This window comes from Anomalospiza imberbis, chromosome 6 (assembly GCF_031753505.1).
Source record: "Anomalospiza imberbis isolate Cuckoo-Finch-1a 21T00152 chromosome 6, ASM3175350v1, whole genome shotgun sequence".
NCBI lineage: Eukaryota > Metazoa > Chordata > Aves > Passeriformes > Viduidae > Anomalospiza > Anomalospiza imberbis.
The window spans coordinates 24,580,321-24,597,828 of record NC_089686.1 but is presented as its reverse complement, the minus strand read 5'-3'; the positions used below and the strand labels follow the sequence as shown (position 1 = coordinate 24,597,828).

The following is a 17,508-nucleotide window of genomic DNA, read 5'->3' as shown; positions in this document are numbered from 1 at the left end:
AATATCCTGGTTTATTTCCAGTATCAGGGCACAAGAATTCCATAGGAAAAAACCAAGGAATAATCAATTACCTTTGAAGGCATCTCTTGATTTAAACTCTCTCTCCAGATATGAAAAATACTAGAGAATTGGGATGAGATAAATATTGTTTTCATACTCACTGACTTAAATATTGAAACTGGTTTTCTATTTAAAAATATTTCTACATTATCATAAATATAAATACCTCAATAGTTTTCTTTCGAGAAGCAATACAAATTGACATAAACTCAGCCTAGAAAACCTTAGAAGCCACAGATTATAATTTGTGTGGAATCTTTTTAGCTTTTAAGCTTTTTAATGTCTATTGTAGTGAAAACCCACAACTTTAATCTCTCAACAAAAATGAATTTACGGCTAATAAGGGCAGCTGTGACAACTTCCTCTTTCAACACCTTAATGAAACTTCTTTGCATGTCTCTACTTTCTCATTTCAAACCATCCAGTTCTATATGGATTTACTTAGGTAATTTAGCTTAGCTAAATCTCACTGCAAGAAACAAAACTGATCTAGTTATTAATTTTCACTGCTCATCTCACCTCTGTTTTTCCAGTGCAGCTTGTGGATGCAAGAAGTCTACGTCTCACTGCACCTATGCTGCCTCCATACCCAGCATCCGTGCCACTATATATAGGAGCAGTTCCATTTTGATGAATATTTAGGTTGTACTCATGATCTATGGGTTGGACTCAATGATATCTTTTCCAAACAAATTGTTGATGTGATATATGGATAAAAAACAAACTTGGGTTGCTATGGTATTAAAAAGGTCAATGGAAAGCCTGCCAGCTACTCAAAGCTAGGTTTTACTAATTAGAGTTACCTTGATTAAAGGCTAGCTTCCAAAGAGCTCCTGCGGATAACAGACTTAACTTTAAGCATATGATTGATCCCATTACATTCACTGGCTTTAACTGGACTGCTCATAAAATTAAGCCTATATTTAAATGCCTTTCAGGATCAGAACCCATCTCCCTTATAAGAGCTCGAGTTTAAAACAGTGGTACCTTATGATGCCAGTATGATTCAAGTAAGTTTTTTTTCCATATTCTGTCAAACTGAAAAGCTGAGGAATTTTGCTTACACAGGTCCTGGAAACATTGTCTGCTACAGGTAACTGGGAATGCCATTTCATTAGAGCTTGCAAACAAGTGGTACGCTCAACCTGAGCTAGTTACTAAACCAGGACAAGACACAAGAGTGAAGATCCAGCCGGACACTGATGCAGCCATCCTGCTCTGGTGCCGAAGCAGGCTTTGCACCAGCGTCTCTATGCAGCTGTGCATTCTTTGACATATTCTAATAACCCAAAATGGCATTGTGAGTCTAATTTAGATTAATCAAGACTTTTTAAATTGTGCTCGTTATGTAAGACTATGTTTGCCAAATTCTTGCAATTGCAAAAAGAAGAGTGGAATATAAAGAGGATCTAATGTCTGGAAAATGGGTGATTAGGAAAGGTTGCATAAAATTGACAATTTTAAAAACATATACTCTTACCCTTCTCGTTGGAAAATAGTCCTAAAACAGTCCCCCAGGCTCTTGTAACTGGTTGGATCAGTTTTCCCTCTTTGAATTTGGAACCTAAAAAAAATACAATTTACATCACAGCATGAGAAGTCAGGGATTTTAAGTCACTTTTAACTTTCCAATTATTATATAAAAGGAGTTTTAAAGGGTTTTTTTATGTCTCTGATTCATTATTATATACTGTTCCTGATATACTTATTAACACTGTTTTCATAGAAGCTGTTAAACCAAGGAAAAATAGAGCTTTAGTAGCAACTTTTTTTGTAGTTTATGGAACTCACAGTATAGCTATCACCTTTGACATTTACACCTCTTTCTAGTTGTTTGAAAAATAAGCTGTTAACCCTGTGCCTGATCCAAAGCCCACTGAAACTAATGTGAGTGTTTGAGTCAAACCCTGCTTTTGAAAATCTGGAATGTAATACTATCATGTGTTGCTCATTTTTATATCTGACACAATTACAACAAAAATCAAGCAGAGACATGATCAGATATTAGCGCACCATTCATTTTTCATAATTCAATAATAAGATGAACAATAAAAGCAAACAATGAATTATTCTAATTGAAACCTTATTTTCTCTATTCAACATGAAGCTTGTGGCCTTGAAAGGAAAATCAAGATTATGATTTAAGATTGTAAACTTCTTATTGTTTAATTTATGGATAGCAACAGTGAATTTAACAAACTATATTATTTTACTAAGTATCTCAGTTAGAGGATCCTATTTCTTTCCGTTTCAAAATTGCAGCTGGCACATTCAAGTAAATTTAGATTAATTTTTAGCAACATAACTTCTTTTTAAACTGCTGATTACTAAATAGGACTAAAAAAAAAAGAATAGTGCTGTTGGCAATTCCAGTCTAAAATAGCTCTACATCAGGCAATCACTATAATGGTTTTATCCCTGGGTACAATAATCATCCTGTTTTCAAGGAATAATTCACATTACAGTCAAGTACATCACTTGCCACAGGTACACTGCTGTTCTGAGAAACACCAATCGTTACTTATTCTGATCACGATGCTGGGTCTCATTTATATGAGATAATGAATCAAGGCATTTTTAACTCAAGGTTAAACAGCAATTTTCTCCTCTCTCACAGAATTCAGTAAGGTCAAGTCAACATTTGTATGTGGCAAAAGGAATTCCTTGTTTTGAACATCAGTATTTCTGTGCTAACACATCTAATATTTTGTTCAATTGGAGGAAAAAATTCTAGTGATGCAATTCTTTGAGCAATTATGAAGGCAAGCCCACACCTTTTTTAAAACAGTCAAAAGGAAACACTGAGTCCCTCCATAGTCCTAATAAAAGTAGTTCAGGCACATCTGGGATCTCTATTCGGGGTAACCTCTTTTATTAGCACAAGAACTTGCTGCCAAGTTGGCAGAAAGAAGAATGCTATTCAATAGGCTTACACTCAAGTAAGAGCTGGTGCATAACATTTTGTCTGAAAAGATCCCTTGGGAAGGCTAATAGTTGAAAAAAATGCCTCAATGCCATCAGCATAGTCCAACAGCAATACCAGCTACAGAAGCTTTTACATTGTGGCAGTCAAGCAATCCAAATTATAACAGAACCTAGTTTCTACACACATTTTAATATATTTAAGACTTGATTGTTTATACACCTCAGCTCAAAATTAAAAAGGTCTTTCTTTTTCTTAAAGAAAACTTGCAAAAACTCACCTCATACTTTCTCCAAGTATTTAAAAACAAAGTTTTCTTAACCCAATCTCTTTTCCTCGAGTTTCAAGATTTGGCCTCCTTGTAAACTCAAAAAAGTAACACTGGTTCTAAAACATCCTTTGAATAAAGCAGTTTGCTCTCTTTCACCCTGCTCAGCAATGCTCAGCAATGTCCTACTTGCACATGCGTAAGGTTTCCCACTAAATTTTGCATGCAAAACTGTTTGTTGAACTGGGGCTTTAATTCCAGAGTCACAGTGGATCTCAACAACATAGTGAACATATTTATATAATTCTGTTTAACAGCTTACACATTGGCAACTTCTCAACTAATTTTAAATGATTCACTAAAAATGCATCTTTTATAGCAATAATGTAAGTAATGGCATAAGAAATGCAATAATCCTGAGGCAATTTATGTTTTATCGGATGAAGGATAACTTCTTCCTAAAGAAGTTAAGTCAAAGAAGCTTTATATTTATTTCACATATTTGTCTTAATATAGATAAGACTTTAGTGTTAAATGAGTCCATTTGTTACAGTGAGTCACACAAATAACATATTCCTTCCTTTAGGGTTTTTGGATCCATTCCTTCCCTAGTAAATCTATTTTACAGCTTTAACAGCAATTCTAAAATACATGCCAATTATGTGCTTCAACCTAGATCTGTGAATTGGGTTCTTTGATTCAGAATTGCTTGCCTCAATAAAATCATGTGTAACTTTTTAATGAACTAACTAATTGATCACCAGCACTTGTTATAAGAAGCTCAGAGAAGAGCTGAAAAAAAATATTTGTTTGTTTTCCTGGAGACAGCAGTGGCAGCCTCTATTAGTAGTCTTAATAACACAGACGAGCTAAAGCATTCCCTTAAAGAAAACCCCAACCTGGCCTGGTTTTAATGATTGTTTAGAGGAATGAACACAACTGGGGGATATGTAATGGCTTTCTCTGCTTCAAATCCGTTCCTTTCTAAAAGCACTATAAAACCACTGAATTTCATGCATTTTTGAAAGTTGGATGGCTGCCTTGTATCCTTTTAGCTTTTGCTAAAAAAGATAAATTCCCCTCTAAATACCATTGGAGCACTAACTTCTGATCTAACAATTTTGAAGTGTGATGGCAGGCAGCCCTCAGTGGCATGCTGAACAGCCATATGTGCAGGAAAGCTTTTCCAGGGCCGGGATGGAGGACCTCCTACTCACTACCAGCATCCAAAAAGTGTCAGAAGTCACTGGACACTCCAACACATTGTGTGTTTACTGCAAGCTTTATTGCTTTAAAAATGAGCATCAGGCTAACTTTCCTCCCCTGTCATTTTCCTGCTTCTTGGCTTTCTGGGCAGAATGCTGTGGCATTGAGCACTCCCACCCCCACAACGCTCACAGAGGTGGGGAGGCAATTTGCACCCTGGGTTACCTCTTCCTATATGGGATCAGACAAGGCATTTACTGCCTGCCCTCTTGGCTCCTTGCAGTTCCCACATCCATCTCCCATGCTATGAGGGACCTCCCATTTTCCTTTTCTGGCTTGTAGCAGCAGTCCAAAGAGCTTGGTCTTCCATGTCCCCTTTGAATGGATAGTACCTTTGCAGTAGCTTCACTGATACCAAAGTGCCCTGATAATGTTTAAGAAGAGAACACTGGTGTCCTTCCCTGTTCACTGCAGAAGACACATGGTTGGGATCTCTGTAAAAAGTGGGAACCATGTAAAACTATTTGAGGTTTTGAGGTCTGTTCAAAAGACATTGAAAACTGATGATCTAAAACCATGAAAATATTTTAACTTACCTACACTAATCAGCACCAAAACTTCTACTTGTGAAATGAATAAACCTAAATTATTGTTATTTTACTAGCATGAGAGAGAACATTTTTTTATGGTTATAACAGTCCTTGATCAATAAGTCTCAACGGGCTCTGCCTGAAATTCCATAATGTAGAAGACGCTTGAGTTCTTTCACCAGTTCTCTGAACCACTTATCGTTTAACAAGTGATCCATCATGCTGTAGAGCAATGACTCTACACAAACACATGCATCTGTTTCCAATGCCTAACTCACAGTCTTTGCTGGTTTTTTAATAGCCAGCATTTCATTCTGAGTTCAATAAACTCCTCAGTCCAGATCATGCTTTTCTGATCCGACTCCTATTGCAAAAGTCCTCTAGTTAATCTTTTCTAATAGAATCAATACCTATAGAAGAACAAATAGATGCATGTGCTTTATGAAAAAAAGATTCTTTCACATCCCTCTATAATTTGCTAAATTTTTTGTTCATGTTTGCTGAATATATCATCAAAGTTTTCTTGTGCATGTCTGCTACTACATTATCCAGATATTTAGTGTTTAAAGCCTGTTTACCACAATGTTACCTAAAAATCCTCCCTGTTTTATTTACTGATCTGGACTGGAGAAAGATTTCCAATTTGTATTGACATTGTTTTAGTCATCTTGAAATCTAAAAGGAAGAAATCAGTATTTTCATATCTAGATTGAAGCACATAGTGAGCATTTAAGTCCCAGTTATGTAGGACAACCACAGTGTGATATGGAGCGGTCTAGACTTGTCAGATTCTTGCCACTGGGTTTGCAAATACCCTCATGCATAAATTCCAGAATTTCTCGCTGTTTTTATGCAGCACTGCTGACTAGTTTCTCAACCACAGAGTTCAGAGGGAAAGAAAAACACTGACTCAGAGAACCAAGCTTTATACCAGGCTGCAGTGCTTGCCAAGGAGTGGCAGCCTTAGCTGTATTTTCCTTCTCTGCACATCTCAGTGGGATTTTATCATAGGTTCTACTTGATTTTGAATACAGCTCCCAACATTTCCATTCATGGTTGGGGTTTGTGCAGTACCAGAGCAAATACTTGGGAACTGACGTATATAGATGCTATAAAGAAGATAATGACATGGCATAAAAACAAAACAAATTAAAATACCTGTGCAACTTTAATTTTAAAACAACTTTTAAATAAATGTATGGTCTTTGGAAAACTGAAAACATGTACAGCTTTTTTGCACTTTCAGTAATTCCCATGATTCCAGATTCCTAGCTGTATTTACCACACCCTTATATGTTAATAAAAAATGTAGGCTGAAGTTTTATACAAATATACATTATTTAACAGTTAACATGCTTATAATAAATAACTTATATTTTAAAATTATAATTTAAAAATATTTTGATTTGTTAAGTTAAACATTTATTCAGGTGTTACTATGAGTGATATCTACTGATGCTTAAATTTCATGCAAAACTTTGGACTGGAAAATGGACCTCAAAAATATAATTTATTTCACTTTTTGGCTCAAGTTCTTTGAGTTGCTTATGTTACTCACAGAATAATAACTAAGTTGAGAGTATAATTCTGCCACTTATTTTAACAGTAAATCATAGGAGCTGTTAAAGAGCTGAATATTACTTTTCAAACCAAAAAAAGCCTAATTATTTTAAGCAAAAGATACAAGTTTTTCTACTGCAGAGGTTCATGTTTTGAGTGTTCTAGTATTGCTATGATGATTATTTAACTGTAAAAAGCATACAAGAATATAATAAAGTAGTAGCATAAAGAACAGGTAAAGATCAGAACTTATTCCAGTTATTCTCCATACTAGCCGTGTCTCAAATTCCAGTTATTCTCCATACTAGCCATGTCTCAAATCTATGGTAGTTAGATTTTTTTGTAGCGAATTTTCTCACAGTTCATATTTACCTTACAGAAATAAACCAGAATCAAAGTAGCAAAGCATTATGAAATATTATTATTATAATGTTATTATAATTATTATAACATTATTATTATAAACCACTAGCAAAGCATTATGAAAAATTATTTCAAAATTAATCACAATTAATTTCATTTTGTTGGAATCAATGATACTTGTTAAGTTTATTCACACCTTTGAATTTTGGAGGAATTTTTTTGCTTTTTAACAAAAAAAAAAAAAAGAAAGGATAGCAATAAAGGAAATAATTGTAAAGATACCTGATAGCTTTCTCTGCAGAGTTGATTTTTATATTGATTAGAACATCAACTATCAGCTATGATGGTAAAATAGAAAACTACCAAACAGAAATGGATGCCTTCTCACATTTACAAATGTGTTTATCAAACATTGCGTCTCATAAATGTGTCCATTCCACACCTGATCTCTGCCTTATTGCAATCCAGATTTGTTCTGTCCTCTTGATTTGTACCTTGTCTCTAAGAAAAATATCTCAGAAATTGCTATGAAAAATAAATAGGGCAAAAGGAGGAACCACCACCAGCAGATGAGAAACTGCTGATGAGCAATTGCCCACATCTGAATAAGGGTATGTTCATGGCAAAAGTTACAGCTAGAACAACAACAGACTTAGCAATTTACAGCAGAATTTAGATGGAACACGTAGGCTGTTCTGATCAAACTGTACCCAGTAAGATCATCACCACCTGTTGCCTCCTTTTAGATTGGCTAAAAGCAATTCATTTAAACTCTCATAAAACACTTGGTCTAAACTCTTTCAGCCTCGATGATAACTTACCATCCATAGCTTACTCTGAACTTACAACTTTTAACAAGTATTTCCCTGAATGAAGTGCATCATTAAATACAAAAACTGTGAAGTCTTAAACATGACAAAACAGCTTCTCTCAGCCAGTTCTCTGAATGTGACTCTTCCCTTTACACCAGGTAAAAGTATACTAATCAGAAGAACAGCTTAATCTTTCCTGTACTTCCTATTCCTTTTATAGATGGCTTTCCCATCCCTCTTCCTTTGATATTCAGGCTAAGCAGCACATCATTCCATCAAAAGTATCAGTGGGAAAAAGACCACAGTACAGTGAATATATTATTATTTATTTAATTTTTTAGACACTAAAGCTGTATTTTTTCAGCTACTAATGAAGAACTCTTCTGATTTTTTTTTCTTCTATATTGATTCTTCCATTGTGTGCATGGGACAAACATACAGTAGCTATAACATCAAAAGGAATTTTTTCTTTACATGTAGTTTTAAAAAATATTCATGAAAAAATAACTTGACCAGAAGTAGGTCACATTAATCCATTTAAATGTTTCATGCAGATCTACAAAAAAATAATAAAAATAACTAGTCATAGCACTTACATATGAATAATTTCATGTTTTTCCAAGGAAGAAATTCAGCAGGAACTAAGTTCAAACAATAAATATTTTAATAATCTAGTTTCATCAATGACTGTGTGTGTGCAGGGGGTGCTCTAAACAACAAAAACAAAATTATTGAAAATGAAAACTTTTTCATTCCACACTAAAAACTATTCAGAGAAACCTCATGAATGTGCAAGTTCCATTTTATTTCACAGATGAAAGTACTGAGAACACTCAAATTCATGTTTCACACCAAGGTGAACTTATGGATTGAGGCTCCAGGCTGGAGTCCTCCCCACCTACTGCGCGTGCACAGCAAGAGCTGCCTGTCTTCCACCCCAGCCTCCAGGGCCTGGAATGCTCTCGTGTTTCCCAGGTCCCAGATACCACTGGCAGCCGTGGGATTCTACGAACTCCTTGAAAGCGCCAGCCTTTCCTCATGGTTAAGGACTTGTAAACAATACATATTTTTATTATCCTTTAGAAATGTCTCCAGTGTTCTTCTGCGTGAAAAGCCTATCCACAAATCCTGCCAGAGCAGGAACAGCTCTGCCGGCTGCTCTGCCAGTGCTGTGGCTATGTCCAAGTTACAGTTCTGTCACTGAAGCTTGCCTTTGGCTGCCTAGACACAAATTCTGAGCACAACGTAAGATGACAGCAATGATCATAAAAGGGGCAGCTATTTGAAAGAGCACGCAGTATTTGGTGTGAAGGGTTGTGCAATACACCTGATCTAAAGAGATCTGCCGGGATGTGCTGACTATAAAAGCAATAGGCAAACTTAAGCACTACTTGTGTTTTCTGTCTACATCTTCCTGTGTATAAGGCACTTAGTTACACTGGTGAAAGAATCTGCAGAAATCAATAACGGTAAAAAGAACATTTTGTTTTTTACAGCGATGGTTTATTTCTGAAACCTTTGTAATCTCTATTTCCTAAGTGAAAGTAACACACCCAAATCTATAGGCTTTTTTGAGCATTATCTAAATTGGACAAATCATTCAAAATGGCACAGCAAGGAATAATTTTTTATTGTCAGAGATGATGGAGCTATCTGTATGATTTTAAGTATAAATAGTCACTCATAGCCTAAGACATCAACAGAAGAAATCTGGTTTTCATTAGTTTTGAATAAAATCTTATATGTTTTCCTTCAAAACAGCTTATAGAAACAACGGACAAACTGATGAGGAATATAAACTAATGACTAGAAGACATTTCACAAGAAATAACATATTGTATGATGATTATATTAAGACATGCAGTCTCCTGTATGTATGCAGTCTCAGTTCAGGGAAAAATGAAAATGTGGTTTGGCTCACTTCAGTGTGAAACATGTGCCTGCTTAAAAAGTGTTCCATTTTTTTAATCTCAGTTTAACTCCTATTACAAAAATGTATATCCTCTCTTGACCTCTTGACTGAAAGCAATTCTAGTGTCCTGTGATACTACTGTGATCTATGACCCTTTACTGAGCTTCTGCAAATTAGAGTTGTTAAAAAATGTAAATGTAGGTATGAACATTACACTCATCACTTAAGTAATACCAGGTTAGAGGAGTAATTTTGCTGCCTTTAAATGGTAAGGGTGTTCTCCATTACTCCAAAGAGATGCAAAGGCAAATCTCAACACAGCTTTGTAAACTCAAACACGTGTCTGATTAGCCATAGAAAGGCTTCAAATGACCACTTATTTGTCACTACTGGACAATACCTGAAATATAAACAGCAAGCCCTGCTCTAAAACCCTTCCAACTTCAGAAAATGTATCAAAGATCTACATGCTACTGGAAAAAGTAATATTCTTTCTCTGCAATTTTTATAGAAAGGGCCAAGTACTTCTACACAGTTTTCTCAACAAAGCTTTGATCTCAGTGTCCATTATGGAAATCTCACAGCACCTCTCCTCAGAAGGCAGAAGAATTTTTGTGGCTTTCTGGCATGAAGATGCAGGGGGAGGATTTTTAGGTGGGTTGTTCAACACTTTTCAGTCTTCATTAACATTTTAAGTTCTTTGATGAGATCAATCCCATCACAGCTGAATGTATCCTTAATTTTTTTTTTTGGTGTTAAAATGATTTGGCACCAAAAATTTTCAAACCACAACAAAATCTACATTACACTTACTCCCTATGGTCAAAGAAAGATAACAAAAAATATCTTTTCTCCCAAAAGAAAGAAGTGGCCAAACACAGAAATCCAAATTCATTTTTAGAGGAGAATAGCCAAAATCAAATTGTGAGTTGCTGAAAGAAGTGTTAGTTTTGTGCTGGAAAATATTTGAAAGGCAAACAATTTCATTAATATATTGTGGCTGAGATTTTTTAAAAACTGGAAAGGATGCAACCAGACTTACTCTGCTGAAAAATAAGCTAAATACCCTGCATTTGAAAGCATTAACACACATGGCCTTTCTCATTAACAGACAAACCACTTTAAATGACTAATAGCCAGTTCACATAATAAGGACATTACCTACTATGCATGTGCTGCTTCCACAAAAAGATTACTTTTTCCCTATTAAATTGTATGGCTAAGTGACAGAAAACATAGAGACTTAAATGAGCAAAACAAGGAAATTCTGAGTTAAAGACTGAAACTCAACTCTTACCCACTTAACCATGCCCCAATATTACAGCTTACATGGCATTCATTATCGACCAGTGCTGAGTCGATAATGACAATAATTGCTGAAATCTCAGCAATTCTTAACATACAGTAGGACACAACAAGGCAAGTTAAGGATGAAATTTCCTCTGAAGCACTATGACTTCCACTGCTGTGGTGACTCGTAGTAAAACTAATGAAATATTGCCTTCTTCAATTCAATTAATCAGAAATAGTGCGCTTCTGTAAAAATCAAAATAAAAATGTATTTGCTTAACTCTAAGGAAAGTTTTCTGTGTGTTAAAATTGCAGATTGCCAGTTCTCTTACAGTCCACAGATACATAAAGTCACATTCAAGAAATTTTGGTGTAACACTAAAATTTATCCTAGTAAGCAAGGAGAAACTTTTGACACCTATGAGTATACTCTATTAATTCATTGTACAAAGATAAGAAAAAAATAAAGGAAATGAATCCTCATAAATTCAATGTCGTGGAAAAACAGCAGTTATTTTCACACATCAGTAGATTAATTTTTATTTTTCTAACTCATACAGTTAACAACAAAAACTAATGCTAAACAAAACTCAGGAGACTCTAGAATGCAGGTTGTACACCGAGGTCAGAAGAATAAATTTGAATATTCAGAGCTGTTGTTGAATCACAGTTGTTGCTACAAAACTGTGAGGATAATTTTTTTTTATTTGCAGAACCAAATAGCCCCACACAATGAGATTATTTTTCTTATTTTTAAATATTTTTTTTAAACTACCAAAGTTCAACTTCAAGTATTTGACATCCCAGTTTTAAACAATAGAAAATAATGCTGTAATGGAAACACTAGCGGGGTCTTGACAACAGCCGTGTAAGGCTGCACCTTTATATCACAACAAACTCTTCCAGCTGAAAAAACTCACTCATTACCCAGAATGGTGTGGAAAAAAGATCGTTGTTGCTTCAGGAAAGACAGTTGCTTGAAAATTGGCATAAAGTGGTGAAAATTATAAAGGAACATTACTTTTTTCCCCTGAACTGAACCTAACTACTCCAGAAAGTAATGCACAAATCATTCATTATAATGAGTCATAACAATGATTTGTGATCTTCCAAGTTTTCATTTTACGCCCCTCTGTTTTTCCTTAAAGACAGGAGGATAGACAAAGACTGGAAACTTTGGGTCATATGGATCACGGCACCACTGCTATGTCTGGAATTTTCTTATAAATATCCTATTGCTCTGAGGTTCATAGGCCTGACTGAAACAGCAGGGACGATCTCATTTGTACTTTTATAGTTGTAGAGGGATTTGCAAGAGTTAACACAATTTTCCATAATATTTCTTACCGACTTCAGGAATAAAGGGAGAGTTCCCTTTTTAATCAGTATCTGAAACATTGTTAAGTCTAAGGGGAAACAGGAATTCTTTCAGATTTAACAAGGCTTTTCCAAGTGCTGATAATTTTAAAGGTACAAAACAAGGAAACTTTTGAAAAAGAGAGGATTTCAGCGAAGCATTTGCAGGCAGCAATCAGGGCACTAGTCTGGATCACTTTTCAGCCGATTTTACTGCTTTCTTGCAGCCTTGTGCCTTTTAAAGATTAAAAGATTCTTTTTCCAAAAAGAAGTGGTAAATGATTCCTTTTGAGTTCAGGAAAATACTCAAATCAAGGAAGTATTGTGAGGTTCTGTTACAGTGTTGTCTATCTCAGAAAACAAACTGTTTCACTAACCACCAGTGAGAAACTAGAAAAGTGCCTTCATTTTGTATAGTCACAGAAGTATTTAAAGGCATTTTGCTCACATTCTTCTCCAGGCAGGCAGGCAAGCAGGCAAACTATGCTAACATGGCTGATCTGACTAAGATATTGAGCTTGAGGACAGAAAAACAGAAAAAAGAAAAGGCAGTTCTCAGGTTATCCATGCAGTATTTCTCAGGGACTACTGTTCTGTTTCCTCTACCGCATTCAGTACCTCTTCCATGTACATATTTAGTCAAGTCTTCATAATGCTACATGGATTCAGAGATAAAACTAACTCAATTATTGAATTGTTGAATGCCTACTGATAAATAAAATAGGATTGTTGAAAATTGACTGCTGGAAAAAAGTGGTTCTGCATGCTTATACAGAATTAATAGGTAATTATATATATTTTTATATATAAAACGAGTAGGATCATGACCTTGCTGGCAAATTTCTGTGTCTAGTCTAATGCCAAACTGAGTAAGAGTGCAATAAGTAAATGCTTAAGTGTTCAACATGTAGGCATACCCCTTCCTATTCTCTTTTTCTTAGCACGTATGCTGGCTAATGGGAAAGGCAACTCTGAAAGAAGAACAGCATAATTTATCCTTTTCCTATGTTAAGCTATGATGCTTTCAAAGAACTAGCTGTATAGAGGTTTATTATATGTTATGATATTAGCAATAGATTTAGCTGCTTCATTTTGGGTATTATCTTTGTGCAATATAGTCTGTGCACATAAAGAGGGATCCAAGTATTTGCAGGAACCAACTTTCCTTGCTATGGAGTCTGAAAGGTGCCCAGTCTGAAGTATGAGAAGGGCCTACTGCACCTAAATTTTGCAGAGTACATTGGAATTATCCTTGTTAAAAATATAAAATTTGTCCAACTTGTGGCCTGCACCACTTCCAAGAATAAAGCTGACCTTAAAGGTCTTCAGAAAGGTATCTCCATTTTTATTATGTGCAGGAGACAGATTTTAGCCTTTTTCAAGACTCTCTTGAAAATGCAGACAGCCATCCTGCCTAACAGCTAAGAGATGTATCACCCGCCAATTTATTAGAGGTCATTTATTAGAGGTCACAAGATGCCAGCTTGTCATTGGAACTAGCAGCAGAAACCACAGTCTCTGAATCGACAAACACTGTGGCTTTTGTTGCAAGAAGTTTTCCCCTATGAGCCTGTGGTCTGGGAAAAGGGCAAATAGTGAAAGTCAATCACAGGGGAATGAGTGATGGATATATGGGAAGTGAGCAAAATTATGAAAATAGGCAGGATAGAAGAGAGTGTGGTCCTGAAGAAACATGATATATTGAGCAGATGGAAAACCTTGAGGTAGATACTGGTCAAAATATGAGCAATGTATCACTGCTTCTGTTCCTTCCATCTCTAAAACCTATCAACAAGCACTGCGATTCTGCAAATTTCCCTTATCTCTCTACTACTGCATTCAATGGATAGTATTAATGTGACATAAATAATATCTGAATTAATACATGCTATTCATTTACAGCACCATACTTTATCAAATTATAATTCTTAAATTCATCAGCTCCCATTGACAATAAAAGCCACTTAAAATTATATAAGAGAATGATATTTTAACTTTATATGAGGTACTGCGGTAGGACTTTCTACCAAAAAGATATATAGTTTCAGAGGTTTCTTAGACTTACACATAATATCAAGCGGCATCTCTAACATGTCTAAAGTCCTTTTTTGGCTCAATGATATTCCTCTGCTCACTGTTCTGTTTACTTTCTGTTTATACTCCACTAATTTCTGTTTTCCTTCTCACCACTAGAATATATGTGTGAATAAAAATAGCTTTTCTAAAATACACAGAGAAAATACAGTGTGACTTAAGGAACTAAGGAACTAATTTTCTTTTAAGGAATATGTGCAGAGAGAATGGTTCCATGTCTACACCACTGCTATAATTTATGTCAGAAGAATAATGTATTTCCAGATCTGCTCATATAATGCCCTCTAAGTAGCCTGCAAAATTCCTGCCCAGGGTCAGGACTGTGTACTATGAAACACTTGACTTGTTTAACTTTTTGTCACTTGGTTTCTGTCCCAGGGCCTATGAATGTGTGAAGTTCCAATTAATATACTGAAGGAGCTCTTTAACACAGATGATTTGGCCAATTGCCAACATTTATTAAATATGAGTTCCTGCTGTCAGAAGTGGGAGAATTCTCAAAATGAGCACCAAACCTCAGCTTTCTGGAGTGAAGCGCAATGAGAAGCTCAAGAGTAGATGAATAGCTTTGAGTAGCCATAGCAGTAGATATGTGCTATGAGTGAGGAATTATATTACAATGCTGAAGAGTCTGAATCAACCAGTAATAAATCACTTTCAACTTTTCTCTCCTCAGAAAAAGCTTTGCATATAAAGAAAAAGAAATCTCCTTTTGGAAAAATTCAGCTGATTTACATGGCATTTACACAGTTGATTCAAGAGGTACTTTGTAAAATGACTAAAAATTCATTTGTTTAGCCCTCATTAGATTTCTAACAAGCTATACAACAGAAGCCAAGGTACGAAAACCCCCACCTTGTTATTTCATATATAAACCTGGAAACTTTAGGAAATGCAGAGATGATAATTTGAATGGTTTTATCCATGTATGCATGCATATACCCTTGTCTTCCCTGTAATTACAAGGAACAGAATTTTCTGTATTATGAAAGAAAAGTTTTCAGGAGGAAAAAATAGACATATCACTAATCCTTCAAATTCCTTATTATGCTTGATATACGCTTTCATGTTAGTTAACTAAACGTAAATCAACAGATTGACATATGCCACAGAGTTTAGATACTAATTTAACACCTCTGCGTAAAGTTAGAGAGGAGATTTATAAAATCACTTTGAATTTATTATTTCTAGAAAGAGTAGACAAAAGTCTTTGAGGATTAATTTCATGCTGTGGGTTAAATTTCACTCTCACGATAGGCCAACTACTGCCTGGGGCACTACAGATAATGAACCTGACAAGGGATTAGCGAGGAAATACTTGTGTTATTATAAATCGTGTACACTTCCCTTTCTAACCAACTTCATTCTTCATGACATTAACAAATTACACTCTTTGTCCATGTTTCAATATAACACAAAGCTATGAATGATCCTGAACCAAAAGTACATTAGATAAGGTCTTCTCAAGGCATAAATAATGACTAAATTTGGTTGAAAGATCCAGACCTCCTGAAGTGAGAACCTAAGACATTTTATGTCAGATATCTCCAAGATCCAGAGAAACATTTGTACGTAAAATCTGATTAAGAGTATCAGCTAATGCAGTTTAAAATAGTTTATAAACAAATGTGCACAATGAAATTAAATGTAACACAGAATCAGAGGAAATTTAGGGAGTGTTAATCTACCAGAGAGTCTAAAACAAGCAAAACTGTTAATCATTTGGCTTCACTGTAAACACTGGATTTACTAAAGTCCTCAAACACAATTTATCATGTATAAATTAGGCTAGAAGTTCCAGTAATGATTTTGTGCCCAAAGCCAGTAAAGAATATCTATTATGTAAATATAGATTTTTTGTATTTGATCCTTTCATCCTTTCTTTTCTTGAAAAGCTTCAAACTTTAACATGTAAAAACCAGCTTAGTTTCTAGACAATCCATGATGAACTGTGCTGCCATGCAATGGTAGTGAACTTGCACAAAGTGGAAATCTGACATCACAAACTGGACCCCTTATTTATACACTATCATACAAACAGAAAGGCAAGAAAGAACTCTAAGCTCTGAACCTTCTTCTGTTGACCTAAATCAGCTTAGGATGGCATTCCTTGAACTTTAGAGACGGTAGTATTACTGCTAATGCCTCCTGAAGGGAAAAAGAATCCTAGAAATGGCTCTTGTAACATACCCGTCTGCATGTTTCAAAGCAATCAAGTGCAACTGAAAAAGCAATTTTTTGTACCCTATTACTCTCCTATCTCCTTTGAAGCCAAAGCCATTTCAAGACAAACCATCTCCAGGCTACAGCACCACATAATTTCTAATCACCACATGGTAATCATCCGTGCTAAAATACTCAGAGATTTATTAGTGCTGGATTGCAAAAGGCATGGACAATTTTTTCTTTTATTCCTCTTGTTAAAACAGCCTGGGCATGAGCCTTCACTAATGTCCCCTTAAACTCTCTGAGAGAACATAACCTGAACAGGTTGTTCCTGGACCCCAAAGGTGTGAGCTAATAATGCTGGAAAAGTATCCAGTTTTGTCTCTTTGCTCCTATATTTGCAAGCCAGTGAGCTCTGCTGTCCCTTGCTGTAGTTACAGAATGTCACACTGAGCTGTGCCAGATGACTCAGACCTGCTGCATGGCTCCTATTGTTCTTGTAAGACCGAAACAGAGAAAGAGGAATTTCACCATTGTGCTCTTGCAATATATCAGTATCATTTTCTTACTGCATACAGCAAGCAAGAGTAGTATTTGCTGCACTTCTCTCTTAGCTTTCTAAATGGAGAGGAAAACATACAGCTGCATTAGGATGCTGATAATATAGGCTAATAACATTTAAAATTTGAGAATTTGCCATTCTGACTCCTCAGCATCATATAACTTACTCTCTCTCTTAACTTACCCATACAGCTGAACCAACTTTGCATCCAACCATCTCCATCCCCTGAGACAAGACCTTTGGCCAAAGTTTTTATAAATGATGGACAAATCCTATTAAAATGACAGCTGAGCATGCCCTTATACTAAATGAATACTTGGACAGCGTAATGAGTCTTATGAGCCCT

The 17,508-nt window shown here is 35.5% G+C and overlaps 1 protein-coding gene across 8 annotated transcripts in view; it reads right to left on the bottom strand.

The window, feature by feature from the left end:
* Window positions 1–17,508, bottom strand: part of SLC25A21 (solute carrier family 25 member 21) — a 243,063-nt gene that overhangs the window by 57,323 nt on the left and 168,232 nt on the right. For 5 of the 8 annotated variants that reach the window (XM_068192897.1, XM_068192891.1, XM_068192892.1 and 2 more), the window contains exon 3: window positions 1,541–1,624. The exons of the other annotated variants lie outside the window; for them this stretch is intronic. In XM_068192897.1, coding sequence (XP_068048998.1) covers window positions 1,541–1,624 — 84 coding nt within the window. The remainder of the gene's footprint in view (window positions 1–1,540; window positions 1,625–17,508) is intronic. 8 annotated transcript variants of the gene reach the window in all.